Source organism: Neoarius graeffei, chromosome 15 (assembly GCF_027579695.1).
Source record: "Neoarius graeffei isolate fNeoGra1 chromosome 15, fNeoGra1.pri, whole genome shotgun sequence".
NCBI classification, from domain to species: Eukaryota; Metazoa; Chordata; class Actinopteri; order Siluriformes; family Ariidae; genus Neoarius; species Neoarius graeffei.
The window spans coordinates 67,297,656-67,311,893 of NC_083583.1; the positions used below are offsets into that span (position 1 = coordinate 67,297,656).

At 39.9% G+C, this 14,238-nt stretch overlaps 1 protein-coding gene across 2 annotated transcripts in view; it reads left to right on the top strand.

Moving 5' to 3' along the window:
• Nucleotides 1–14,238, top strand: part of dennd1b (DENN/MADD domain containing 1B) — a 216,774-nt gene that overhangs the window by 183,755 nt on the left and 18,781 nt on the right. For both annotated transcript variants that reach the window (XM_060941793.1, XM_060941792.1), the window contains 4 exons: nucleotides 1,423–1,468; nucleotides 2,571–2,672; nucleotides 10,128–10,253; nucleotides 11,857–11,958. In XM_060941793.1, the coding sequence (XP_060797776.1) occupies nucleotides 1,423–1,468; nucleotides 2,571–2,672; nucleotides 10,128–10,253; nucleotides 11,857–11,958 (376 nt within the window). The remainder of the gene's footprint in view (nucleotides 1–1,422; nucleotides 1,469–2,570; nucleotides 2,673–10,127; nucleotides 10,254–11,856; nucleotides 11,959–14,238) is intronic.

Sequence of the window (14,238 nt, forward strand, 5' to 3'; positions counted from 1 at the left end):
AGCGCTCTGAGTGGCTCTGCCTGGAAACAGGAATACAAAAGGCTGTAATATGGTTAGCTTCCTAAAACACATTCCTAAAGCTGATTCAATCACCTTTCTTGGGCTCACATTACTTTCAATGCCTCTGTTCTTGTGTTGAACAAATTTATTTTAGGTGTATTCCTTTTTTTTTTTGTGAATGCTGTATACTATATGGCCAGTAGTTTGTGGACACCTGACCATCACACTCTTCGGCGAAGTCTTTCCACTAGATTTTGGAGCATGGCTGTGGGGATTTGTGTTCATTCAGCTGTAAGAGTGTTGCTCAATAAGGTTGAGGTCAGGGCTCCGTACAGGACACTTGAGTTCTTTCATTACAACCTTGACAAACCCTGTCTTCATAGAGCTTGCTTTGTGCACAGGGGCCTTGTCGGGCTGGATCAGGTTTGATCCTCTTAGTTCCAGTGAACAGAAACTGTAACACTATGTCTTTATATGCTGATATAAAGACATTCTAGACTGTTGGGTGCTTCTAACGTTGTGGGCACAGTTTGGGGAACAACCGTATGGATATGATGGTCATGTGTCTACATACTTTTGGCCATATAGTGTTGGCCAACAGTTATTCCACGAAATTGAGTTGTATATGAGCTGATAGCTATAAGCCATATACGGCAAGATTGAGTGGAATAGCGGTTTTATTCTATCCACATTCAGTGGATTTTGAGAAACGGAGCATTTTTATTTGTTGCAAATTCAATAAATAAAAACTTTATACAAAACATCTGACAAAATCATTTCCGCTTAGAATGTAAACAAACTAGCTAAATGACAGGAGCAATTTGTGAAAAATGCTATTATAATAATAATAATAATTATTATTATTATTATTACTGAAGAAAACAAAGTTCTTACCATCAAATACTTTTATTCCATATTTTGTTGGGGTTTTTTTTGGTATTTTTTGTCATTTTGTTTTTGAGTAGAGTTTTTATTTCATCCTTGGCTGGTTCAGTAACATGCTCTGACGTTTTCGTCCTCTTTTTAAGTTTTTTTTTTTTTTTTTTGACGGTTGGCAAACCAATTTAAAGGTGCATTACTGCCACTGACTGGGCTGGAGCTATTGGGGGGGGAGATGGACGACTGTATTCTTTTAGCTATTTTTGTTTCTTTTAAATACTTGATAACACAGTGATGTATCTGACTTGATACACTCCACCATTTTGTTTTTCTCTACTCATGGTATATGAACTGATATCCTAGTCGTGGAGGAGCCAATCAGAGCGCGCGATTGCTCATATCCAGTAAATGTGGACAGAATATTATATATAATAAATCCTACCAGGCTCTTCCTTAGCTTGACTGGTAGTTTTTTTTTTTCCCTCTCTCCATGCTTTTATATTAGTTTTGCTAATGACTATGACTTGCCTTGATTCCCAATAGTGCGCCCATGCCGTATCTGATTGGAGTTCATCTGAGTCTGTTAGAGGTAAGCAACAATCTCCTGTCAGTAGCTCTACGTCTGTTCAGCCTCCCAGAATTACTCACTGAACAGTACCAGGAGGCTGGTCATTACATTGTATAATACATTTATGTGGGTTTTATTTTTTAAGTGTGTGTGTGTGTGTGTGCGCGCGCGCGCGCATCTTAACATGTAAGACCCATCGAGTCATTTGAGTCAAATGTGAGAAATTCTTTGAAGGCGAGATTTATATTGACAACTCGAAATTCAAAGATCTACAGAAATGCACAGCCTTTTATCTCGTGTGTGTGTGTGTGTGTGTCCCAGAAATATGAAAGAGTAGAACACAGTGGAGAAACAAAGAGCCAGTGTGTTTGGGTGTTGAGAGCTGGCATGTTGCTTGGTGGTGGACCTATAGGTGTGTGTGTGTGTGTGTGTGTGTGTGTGTGTGTGTGAGAGAGAGAGAGAGAGTGAGCAAATCTGATGCCACTGACAGTTGCAGACACCGGCAGTATTTATCACACTTTCGTATTAGTGACAGTCCCCCTATCTGGCTGCACATAATTAGACCAAATCAGCACGCAGGCCTCCATAGCAGCAACTGTCAAAAGTGACAAACCAGAACTTTTTTTTTTTTTTTTAATAACTCACTTCGATGTATCCCCACCTGCACCAGCAGAATAATTGTGGGATTTGTCACCATCAGGATGCATGACTACCTTTGTGTGGATGCACAAAATGGTCCCATGGCTTAACTGGCTGAATGCAGCTCCCCCCCCAGTAGAATCACATGCGTTGTATCGAGTTGGCTTTCCCGCCCCCCTTTAGTGGTGTTTGATTTATTTCAATTACTTATATAAATCAGATATTATTGGAGCGAATGTTAAACGTGCATAATTGTGCAAGAATAGTTCTGTGGCATATTGATTTTTCTATCATTAATGTTAAGACTGGCATATGTTTGTTATTTCGAGGAAATAAACACCCGTTCCTGTGTCGACTGAAATGATTGTGTGTGGGGGAAAAAAATCAGACTAGACATGCGAATGTAGCTCTAATAAGCCTTGCTGTGTTTATTAGACTGTGTGTTCTTTTGTTTTAATCGAAGTATCTCTGATCTCCTTCCCAGAGAGTGAAGAGCAGATCCCTGGAAGATGTGATCATTCTAAATGTGGATACAAACACACTGGAGAGTCCTGCCGACGACCTGCAGAACCTGCCCAGTGATGTGGTGAATTTCCACAAACTCTCAAAACACAAACTCTTGCGTACTTTTAACTTGACGCACCTCCTGTGCCTTTTCTTTACTGTTTCTCAACCACTCAAATGCTTGAGCAAATACACACACGTACACACGCTGACCAGAGGAAAAACCATCTCTCCCCTTGTCATTAGTAGTGCTGCAATATTTAGGTAAGCTCATCTCATCATATATAAAGGCCAGTGCTCTTGACTGCTGTTCAGAAGTCAGCAAATATGTAGCAGCAGCCTTCAACCATTTTTTTTTTAAATCATTATATTTCCAAGGCGTGCCTTTTCTGCCCACCCAGTGGCACCTTCTCGTTAGAAGAGAAGCATGCTGGATTTTCCTGAAGATACAGAGAAGAAGGAGACCAATTATCAGTCTCCATTTTTCCCAGCCACCTGCCACTGTTTCCTCTCCTTAATTAACGATGTGGTGACACCGGTCAGCGGTAAAGGAAGCTACGTCTACCATCAGGGTCAAAAATAGTCACTCATCAATTATTTTGAATATTAAGGGATTTGTTCTGTTATCTTTCATTCCCCCCCCCCCCCCCCCCCCGCTCACTTTGCAGCATTGGTCTTTTGTGAATTGCTCGTGTGTGTCGAAGCAAAGGAGAAGAAAATCATTACAATTCTGCAATCGGCATTTCATTTGTAAATTAAATTGCAAGTGCGTCATTGAAAGGAGTCGGGTCTTTGAAACTGACAGACGAAGACAAAAAAAACCTTTGTCTGATAAATGAAGTGCTGGGACAATGTTTGCTTTGATCTTCTTGCGAGGTTTTTCATTGGCTAATGATAGAGCACGCACCCGAAATCGTGTAAAATTATCCCACCTGAGATGTAAATGTCACTTGTTGTAATATTTTGCACCACAGAATGATTTCTGTTTCTTTTCCTTGGCTACTTTACCTATGGGGATATTAAAATTCATAAGAAAAGGGATCAGTTCTAATTGAGCAGAGTTGAAGTCACTTCTCTGCTTTTTTTTTTTCAGTTGCTAGTTAAAGCGCCTGTCATACAGCGTTTTCTACAACATAGTGGCCTACAAATTCAATATTTTTAAATCGGAGGGCAATGCGGAAAACTAACAAGCAGGAATTAACTTTTTGGTGTCACCTCTCTCTCACACACACGCGCGCTGAGGCGTAAACAGGCTGTTCTTTATGCTTTTAATTCAAGATTTAAAAAAAAAGAAAAGAAAGAAAATTAGTATCTTGTAGCACTAAACCCGGAGTGTTTTCTTCATTATTTGAAAGAACTTGTTTTAAGCTGACTTAAGCCACACTTTATGACATTCATATAATTAATAGGTATGAAGCCTATTTGGCCATGTGGACTCTATTATTCGGTGAGTCCGACTATTGGTCCGGCTTTCAGCCAGGTCAAAGGTGACAGTTGTCCTGAATTATCCGGCCTTTTTTTTTTCCAGACATGACCCGATAGCAAGCTCTTTGCTCTACTTGGCATAATGGCCGTTTCCCTCAATTTTACACATATTTTAGATTTATTGACTATTAGAAACGCTACCATGCCGGTAGAGATTCTGTTCCATGCAGATTTACAAGTAGAAAGAATAATTTGTTGTGGCACAGAGCAGCCTTTTGAGGGGAAAAAAGATTTTCAACACAAGTTTTTAGTAAAAAAAAAAAAAATCACAATTGAAATGTCATTCTTAAATCTGACTTTACAGCTTAAATGTTCACAGGTAGAATTTTACTATTGTTAATCTGAACCGTAAAATATACACAATTTCACTTAATTACATTTCCATTCAGATTTCTTTTCTTCAGGACCTTCTTCGTTTGCACATTTTGTCTCAATCAGTTAGTTTTTTTTTCTTTAATATATTTTACGATTTTTTTTAGTTTTTGCTGATGGTAATTTTGATCCTATTCTCTGCTTTTTCCTTCACATTTCTACTATTCCTTTGTGTAATATTTTACAGACCCCTCCAGGTTATAGTTATGATTTATTAAAAGAGAGAGCGCTGAATGTTTATCCAGAGACCTTATAAACGAGCTTGATTAAAACAAAAAATCCCCAAGAATAGTTTTTCCCTCCTAAAAACAATGAAACTGCTGTACTGTATTTTTCAGCTGTACTTGGAGTTTGGTAAGAGGGGAAGGGTGTTTACTTTCGCATCTAAAAATAGGAAATTAGGAATGTGTTACAGTACCAAACAGCTAGGAATTGCATATGAGCATTATTTGATCTTTTGTCTGCTGGTCGTATGTAAAGCTACAGACAGACATCTCTATAAACTGTTTTGATTTTTTATTAAAAGCAGTAGGAGCTGTTTTTTTTTTTTTCTTCACTTTGTCGCTGTTGCTTCTTGTAAGACATTCTTTTCTCCGTCTTGTAGGCAACCTTATATTCGTATCCTTACTGTGTTTGATCGTTTCTGTTTGGAGTCGGCTGTGAAAATTGTAGATTTGTGCTCCACACAACCAACATCAAGCATATCAGCAGGAATGTCTTTATTAAGCAAAGTGCAGAACATGTTTTACTCTTGAAAATGTTTAAAATTTAATCATTTAGCATTTAGTCTCTATTTACCAAAGCACTGCTTGCATAGACGAGTTAAGCAGGTCCTTCTGTTAGAGGCTCTGCCTATCTCACATTGTCTCAGCTTGATGTCTCCATGTCCTGATGAGGAAAAAGTGTGTGTGTGTGTGTGTGTGTGTGTGTATATGCACAAGTGTGTATACTACTTCATCTAGCTGCACATCAAAAGAAGGAAGCAGATTTTCATAACTATTCCCTTTTCTTTGTAGTTTTCTTAATTGCGTCCCCACGGCTTTCTACTCATGGCCAGAATCCCTCCCAAAACACCTTCCGCCCTACCACTCCACCACTGACTTATTAAAAAATAATTGAGAAAAAAAACCTAGTCTTTTATTAAACTGATTTCTGTTTACACTATTTAATTGTGGCCTTTCAGTATCAGTCAAAAGTTTGGACACACCTCCTAATTCATTGTCTTTATTTTTATTAATTAAGTCACTTCACGTCTCAAAGTAATGATGGCTCTTTACTTAGTTGTTCGGTTCATTACTGCAGTCGTGGAATATTTTATTATTTGTATTGTTATTATTTACTATTTACTGTTTGATGACTTCAGATGCATTAAGGCCCACTTTACACGGGGACGGTATAAAACAAAAACGCAAAAGTCCGTTTTCGTTCTCACTTTTTTCCGCGTCTACACGACCGTTTTCAAGGAGGAAATCTGCGTCTATACGGTGACGCATAAATGTCTCCGCTATGTCTGCACGCATGCGCAACGTCTTCTGTCTTGTCTGATCTGCACATCTGCGCTGCTGTTCTGTCAAGTTATCCTACCAAGCCTACTATGCATGCACGAAATCCAGGAGGGTAGGAAAATTCAACAGTAGTTTTGTCCCACCGATCAGCTGGGCTGATAGAAAATCGGTGAGAATTTCACGCATTTGCCGATTTTTATGTTTTGTGCGTATTGGTCGAGTCTTTGGCCGAGTCAAATAATTTGTAATGACTTGTTTTGAATAATAAAACGGTCTGTATGAGAACTTGCTAGGATAACTTTACAGAACACCGGTCCGGCTGAGGTACTGTAGTGCTCGAGGGAGGAGCAGGAGCAAACCGAAACTCTTTTAATCTGCCTTTATTAAGTAACACTCACTCTTGTTTCGGTGAAGAAGAGAAAAGGCAGTGTCCATCTCAGCAAAATAAACCTGTTTGGCTGCTAGTTTTGTTTTCAGTCTCGGGTTTATGGTTTCACGAGCGGCTTGAATAGGCGGCGCGCGCGTGCACGCACACGCGTGTGCGCGTAACTTGGCGACACCAAACTGAGGAGCTCCAGCCGGGCGGGTGAGCAGGAAAACACATCTACTGCATTAAAACACAGAGCAGCTTGAAGGTCCGTTAGATCGATGTAATCAGACATGCTCTTACTTTTTTACTTACTTTCTTACTTCCCGGGCTGGCATGTGCAGTATATGACATATGTATGACGTAAACGCGTACCCGACGTGAGCAGATCCGAGCAGAGTTTTGCGTATTGGGTAGTTTAGACGGATATGCAACGGGGGCCGTTTTTAACTTATCCACTCTGGAAGGCGTTTTCAATTTTATCCGTTTTTCAGCCTCGGAAACGCCGTCCTCGTGTAAACGAAAGGCACTTCTGATAAAATATTTAGTCGTTTTTACCCGACAGCGTCCTCGTGTAAACGGGCCCTAAGAAGGCAAGAAACTCTTCCACTAATTAACTTTTGACGAGGCACACCTGTTAATTGAACAGCGTTCCAGTTGACTACCTTGTGAAGCTGGTTAAGATAATGCCAATAGTGTGCAAAGTGTCATCAAGGGAAATGCTGGTACGCTGAAGAATCTAAAATATGAATCATTTTGTTTTTTAACACTTTTTTTTTTTTTTTTCCCCCTGCATATCCAGACAGATGTTATTTCATAGTTTTGGTGTCTTCAGTATTGTAGAAAATAGTCAAAATACAGAAAAACTTATGAATGAGTAGAGTAGGGGTGTACAAACTTTTGACTGGGTTTGTGTGTGTTTGCTTCTAAAAAAAAAATCTGATTCTATGAAAGGTATTCGTTCATCCGTGTAATATTAAAACCAGCAACCTTGCAGAATAAGATGTCTGAAAGCAATATGCAGAGGGAATGAGCTGATTATTTTTTTTTCCTTTACAGTGGACACATTTTGTAGACTTTATTTTTAAAAGGACTTGCCACTGAAGCCAGAAGCCATAATGTCAGTGGAGCACTATACAGTATAAATCAGAGAATCCACAGAATACATTAGACACGTGGTCAATTCAGCGTATTTACTTTCTGTAGTATTGCGCAGGCATATGTCCAGACCTTGCTCAATTCAATCAAATCAACTACCGTGAGTATCCACAGCTCATTCCTGAAGCAGCACACACGTGTGTGTGTGTGTGTGTAGCATGGCAACTCCAGCTGTATAAAAGCAACCCATCATTGAGAGAAGGCTTGTGGCATCATCCTTTGGAGGGGAAAAAAAGGAGACAGTGATGCACCTGCTAATTATCATCTCCAGCTGGTGAGTTAAATGGAGATCTGTTTCGTGGGCCACCTCTGACCCCATGCTCTTTACTCCGCGCACTTCAAACCCTGTTGGGGAGTCGGCGCTGTAGAGTTTAATGAGGCGCCATGTTTGCAGCACTTTCATCCTGCACTACCTTGCCTTGATGTGAATTGAAAAGATCACAGCTATGGGGAAAAGACCTATACCGGAAAGGCCTCTCTGCATAGATTATGAATATCATAACTCACTCTCCTCCCCTCAGCACCCCCCCTTCTCTCTCTCTCTCTCTCTCTCTCTCTCTCTCTCTCTCTCTCTCTCTCTCTCTCTCTCTCCCCCACCCCCTACAATACCAGTGCTTATAATTGGACCCAATGGGGGACTCTGCCTTTGATCAGATCATAGGCTCAGAGACTTTACACTAAAAAATGTCACTCCCAGATAGGTTGATCACCTGTAGAGCTAAGCTTCCTTCTGATGCCCCCTCCTGCTCATGTCTCGTTAGTGATACTCAAAGTATAATAGTTAATTAGTCTGACAGATCCGTTGCTGAGATTGCATGCTCGATGAGTTGTTTGTGACTATCCAAAATCCTATTATTAATCTGAAGTTTGCCATTACACTCATCGCATGCATGAACAAATGGATTTAAAAAAAAATAAAGGAAAATGGCTAAAGGAAATTTACTTAAGTGGAAAAATTGATTGGGTCAATACTTTGCAAGTGTCCATTAATTTTTGTTGATCTATCAATTAAATTATTTAAATTATTCATTTATTAATGTTATTCTATACTTCATTTGGACAATCATCATATTTCACCAGTGTCTATGATTAATAGAAAAACTGCTATGCTATATGTATGAATTGTTGGCATTCATTCATTCATTTATTTATGATGGATGCCAAATGAAAATAAAATTTCTCTTAAAGGCATATTTGTTACAGGAGCTCAGGGGACGCTGTGAGTTAAATGAATAAAAGATCCAGCACTGCATTACAGCAATGTCCTTAAAATGTACAAATCTTATGACTGAACTTCCTTTTGTAGGTTTTTTTTTCCCCTCCCCCCTCTGTCTTGTCTTATGCCATACACTGTTTCTGTTACAAGTCCTGAATATTCAACAAAGGCTTCCCTGTTTAGTATTCACTTTAAGGCCTCTTTTTCCTGAGTTAAGCTTTCTGGTCCTTGCTTGATATTCAGTGATAAATCAAGTCGTACTGAATATTGACGCATGAAGCTAGGAATACATGTAAATAAGGCTTGAGGCTTATTCAGTGTGCACCTTGAATAAACCCCTGCACGTTTGCAGATTGTGAAAAGTCAGGTCCTGGACTTGCGTGTATTAGTGGCAATGGTAGCATAGACTGGAATATACAGTAATAATAAGCACTTGGTTGTGTTAGTGACTGTAAAATGCTGCAGCAGGGACAGCCAACTCATGGTTCTTCTGAGATATGTGACGGTAGCCTCTGCCTGTTTCCCCAGCTCGTGCTAATCTGAAAATGAGAGCACTAAATGCCCAAATGTGTTGCAGTAAGTCTATGGTTGGCATTCGCTACTTTAGACTAGACAGGAGAGAGTGAGTAAGTAAAACACACTCAAAATTCCAAAAGCAGTCTGCTCAGTTTTGCACAATTGCACACTCCAGTTTATCGTGATGTGTGCGCTATGAAAATAAACATCCAGATCCTCTGGTGCACCATTATTTTTCCACTTTTATTAACTTTGGTATTGATTAATAAAGACTGTCCTGTACGTCCCTATGAATCAAAGCGTGTAAGTTGAGATATCTTAGTTATTACCATACACACACACACTGGTCATTTTAATAGGAAACCCCCCCCCAGTCATGTGGATACAGTTAATATGTACATCAAACATCATAAAATGTGATCTCTGTGCTTTTGACTGTGGTAGACAAACAGGGCTGGTTTGAGTAATGGTGCAGTTCTGAGGACAGACGGATGATGAGCAGTCAGAGGAGGATGGCCAGACTGATTTGAGCTGACAGGAAGGCTACAATAAGTCAAATAATTACTCTTTACAATCAGAAAAACATCTCAGAACACACTGAACAACAGGAATCTGAGCCTACAGTGGGCACAGGATCACCGATTTTTATATACTGCGCTGCGGGTTTTTTTTTTTTTCTCCTCCTCACACCCTGCCTTTAACTCAATTAACAGAGCAGCAGGTGCTCTTGGCAGCACAACAGATAAGCTCCAAGAGAAGTGGAGAGGCTCATCTCATTCGTTCATTTGTTCTTTCTTTCTTTTCTTCTTTATTGTGTCTAGGGGGGTCACCTGCAAATATGACACTTCACACTCTGAATGGTTTTGCCTCTTCATGCATGATTTCAGAGGTGCTATTTTAACACTCTCTCCCCCTCAGGTCTCGAGTCTGAAGAGTAAGCTGAAGAAGCAGTCGACTGCCACGGGCAGCGAAGTGGCTCGGGCCTTCCTGCGCTCTCAGGCTGCACTGTTTGGCTCCTATCGAGATGCTCTGAGATACAAACCTGTAAGCTTGACTTCTGCGTCCCTTTTGAATAGAATTACTTCAGCAGATTCTGTGCTTCTCATTGCTCTGTTCATTTATGAAGCAGGACTGTTGCTGGTTCCCTTTTTCTGCTCAGAATTACCCCTGTTCAAATAAGCTTTGTCCTTTTCTGCCTCATCCAACACCAGAGCCTAAGGATCCTCGGTTCTGGTAGATTTTCAGTGCTAGCATTTAAAGGCAGCTGAGCACCACCACGTCATCCATAAGCAGAGAGACTAGGAAGGAATGGGGGTGCGTTAAGGTGGGCCTGTCTGTATCAGTGAAATGTCAGAAGTTGAAAAGGCAGGACAGTCTCTTTGAAGCCTTCTTTCAGCTCGGGTGGAGTATTGTTCTCAGGCCTTCTCAACTCCTGAAATGGGTTTTTCACTCTCAAGCCAAGCAAAGACCGAAAACAAAATATGCTCCCTGTTTGTCAAATACGACTCTCTTTGTTTGAAACACAATTGATGTCTTAACGCTGGTGTGTACACAAACCAACATCTTCTCAGAGACATGTTAAAAACAAAAAAAGGAGCACGTGCAGAAATTCTTCAAAGCATCATCTCAGCACAGGGACATTAAATCTTTATATTGTGATTGCTGGTTTTTTTTTTAATTCCTTTTCTTTTACGCTCACCTTAAAACCACATTCGGATTTGAAACCCCATCCTATTTGGGAAGGAACACCAATGTAATATTTAAGTACTCTTCTTTTTGCTTCCCAAATCTTTTTTTTTTTCTGTCTAAATTTTTTTAGTCTGAAATTCATGTCGGTATAATAATTCAACATCCAGTGGAGTTGCAACATTTGTAAATGTGATCATAACTATGCTGGTTGTATTTTCTTTTTCAGAATATAATTTGGAAATAATGGCACCATCACAGAATGACTTGTTGATAACATTCTCATAGTGTTTTTATTTTAGAAGGACGAGTTCAGTCAAAAATACTGAATACAGTACTGCATGTTAGATTAGGCTTCTTCATGTGTCTTTTCGACGTGTTCCTTGAATATTCTCCCATTTCAAGAATTCTGCTATGTTTTCATCCAAGATATTTTGAGAAATCTGTGCAAACGTAGTGGTTGCATTTTAATGACGGACCATTTTCAAAAGCCAAATCTAGGTGTAATATTTCAGAGGTGCTTTATGGCCATTTCTCTGCTGTAATGTTCTCGATTCTTACTGCATCCTTGCTGTGCAGATCTAAAGAGTGTGCACGATTGCAGTGAGCTGTTTGAATAAATTATATAGTTCAGCTTTATGAAGCCCATATGCCTTCACACCAGCAGCTTTACAGAGCATAGAGGTCTAACCGAGCTGTAAATGAAACAAAAGCAGGCAAACAATAATGAGCTCCTAGGCAAGAGGTGGTAATCGCAGTCTTACTGTATATAGATCATTAAACATGGCTGTGGAAATAGCTGACTTCTGTTATCGATCCAGGCAACCGCACATCCTTAAATTCAAGATTGTCTTCTATTAGCAGAAGCGTAGCGGTGCACATGAAAGATTCACTTTCATAATCATCACTTGTAAATAGCTTTTTAGCTCTGTGACATTAAAGGAAGCTTCCTGCTTTCCAGGGAGAGCCAATCACCTTCTGTGAAGAGAGCTTTGTGGCACACCGCTCCAGCGCCATGAAGAGTTTCCTCGAGATGGCTGTGAACCTGCAGCTCTTCAAGCAGGTATGATATGAGCAGAAGAGAGACGCTCCTGTCTTTCTGGGCTCTTTACCACACCATCACTGGCGTCAGTATCATTGTTCACTTTAAATATTTCAGATTTTCCTACAGTGGCTGGTGGAGCGATTTCTGACCGGATGTTGTGTTCTGGTACACAGTTACTGATTTGATTCTGAAGTTATGGTTACCTTGATATCGACACGTATCCTGATTAAGAGTTAAGACCCAGTTCTTTCCTAGACAGGGGTGCTCAGAGATCTGCTGTGGTGTTTGTTTGTTTTTTAATCCCATAAAAGAACCCAATACATACTTAATCATATATCTATTTTGCTACTTCCTCATAACCGATCATGACCGGTGGTTCAAAGACATCGAACTGGCTGGTTTTTTTTTTTAAATAAAATCCCTTATCTTGTGCCCTGTTCCGACCATGAACCACATCGGTGCTGAGAAAGCGAGCGCCGGCTAGCTGCCAAGAGAAAGCAAGGGAAGCCTGTCAGCCACGACCTGCTTTCTGTCTCCGACCCTCCACACCCCTCCTCCAAATGCTCACCCACATCCCCACACACATCGCTCACCTTCTGCTGCTGCTTGTTCACACTGCCTGCGAGAAAGTGTAATGCATCCCTACACTACCAACACACACACAGCTGGTGTGCCCTATTTCAGTCAATTGGCACCATTTCCTATTTCTTTCTGCCACCATTTCCTATCTCTTTCTCTTTCTATGGAATAATTACTGATGCTGAATTAATTACTGATGCTTTCCAATTACAACCACTATACAATATTTAATTTATTGCCAGAACTATAATTAATCCACCTTAATGACTGCTTTGCCAGACAAATCTGGGCATTGAATGTGCATTACCTAGTTTGTAGAACAGAGCTAGTGCATGTAACATCCCCCAAAGTTTGGGGGATTTGTCTGGGTAGTAATTTGCTGTGACTAGATCCACACTTAAAGTGTTGAACAACAGATGCACAAGTCTACACGAACTCTACATGCATCACTCAATTAACGCTGTTGCTTCGTTGAATTCCTCTGTACATTGGGTGTGGTGTACACAGTAATATTGTGTATTTATTGTTACCTTGCGGCGAATATTGGGCCTCGTTCGTCAATCTTTTTGTGAAGTTGTGTGTGAATAGTTGCATAAGCTAAACTGATGTAAAAATTTCTCCTGGATTTACCAAATGTTCACTGAATTAGTCTGTGTGCATGCCACAGCTGATTTGCTGACTCCTACAAAACTCCATAAAAGGAGAGCTGAAATGACACGTAAAGGCCCGTTCCCACAATATCAATAACTATAATGGTAACTATAAATAAATCGGTTCCCTGTAGTTTATGTGGTCGGTGGTCACACCAGACCGATAACAATTCCTATAGCCCAGGGTTTATCCGTATCAGTGAGATTGCTTCTGGAGCCATTTTTCCAGGCCTGGACCTGATCTGATAAAACATCTGACCAGTCAGGTAATTGTTTACATGTGGTGATGTTTGTCTGAGTATGTGTTGTTTTTCCCCAGGTATCTTTGTACATCCTTGTTGCATCATGAAGTCACAGAATACGGATTCACAGAAAATAAAAAATATAATACAAAGCACAGATCTTTTATTCACGGAAATGTGATTTTTTTTTTTTTGGTGAAATATCAATAGTAAATAAAGTAAATAAATAAAGTAAACGTATATAAATGCAGGTAAGATATTTTAATTATGAACTTCGGCAGTCCAAGCATTTATTTTAGACTTCTTAATTTTTTTTATCTGTGATGCATCATCTGTGACCAGTCTGTAATGTACTGAAATGTCTGTAACCAATCTGTAAATTATTAGCATTCGTGATGCATCTGTATTAAAATCCGTAACCACTCGGTATTTTGTATCCTTTTTTTTAAATTATATTTCCGTAGTCTGTGATCTATCCGTATTATATCAACCACCGGAGTGTGTGCATGGGTTGTTTCGGAATCCAAGCTGTACAGTATGACCTGGAATAATGTGCTACTCCTTGGGGAAAAAACTTCCATGACTATTCCTAAGTTGCATGCGTTTATTTCCCTGAGTGGCAGGACCAAGCGATATTATAGTTGTGGTGTGACTGCTCCAGACTGGAACTAAATTCAGGCATAATTATAGTGATCGGTGTTGTGGGACCTTAATGGCAAAAAACGATTTCCTCATAGATGAAGTGGACGTTATTTTGACTGACTTCTATGCCAATAAAAAAAAAAATGTATAATGATTTAACAGTGTAACAGTTTACAGAAAAGGTG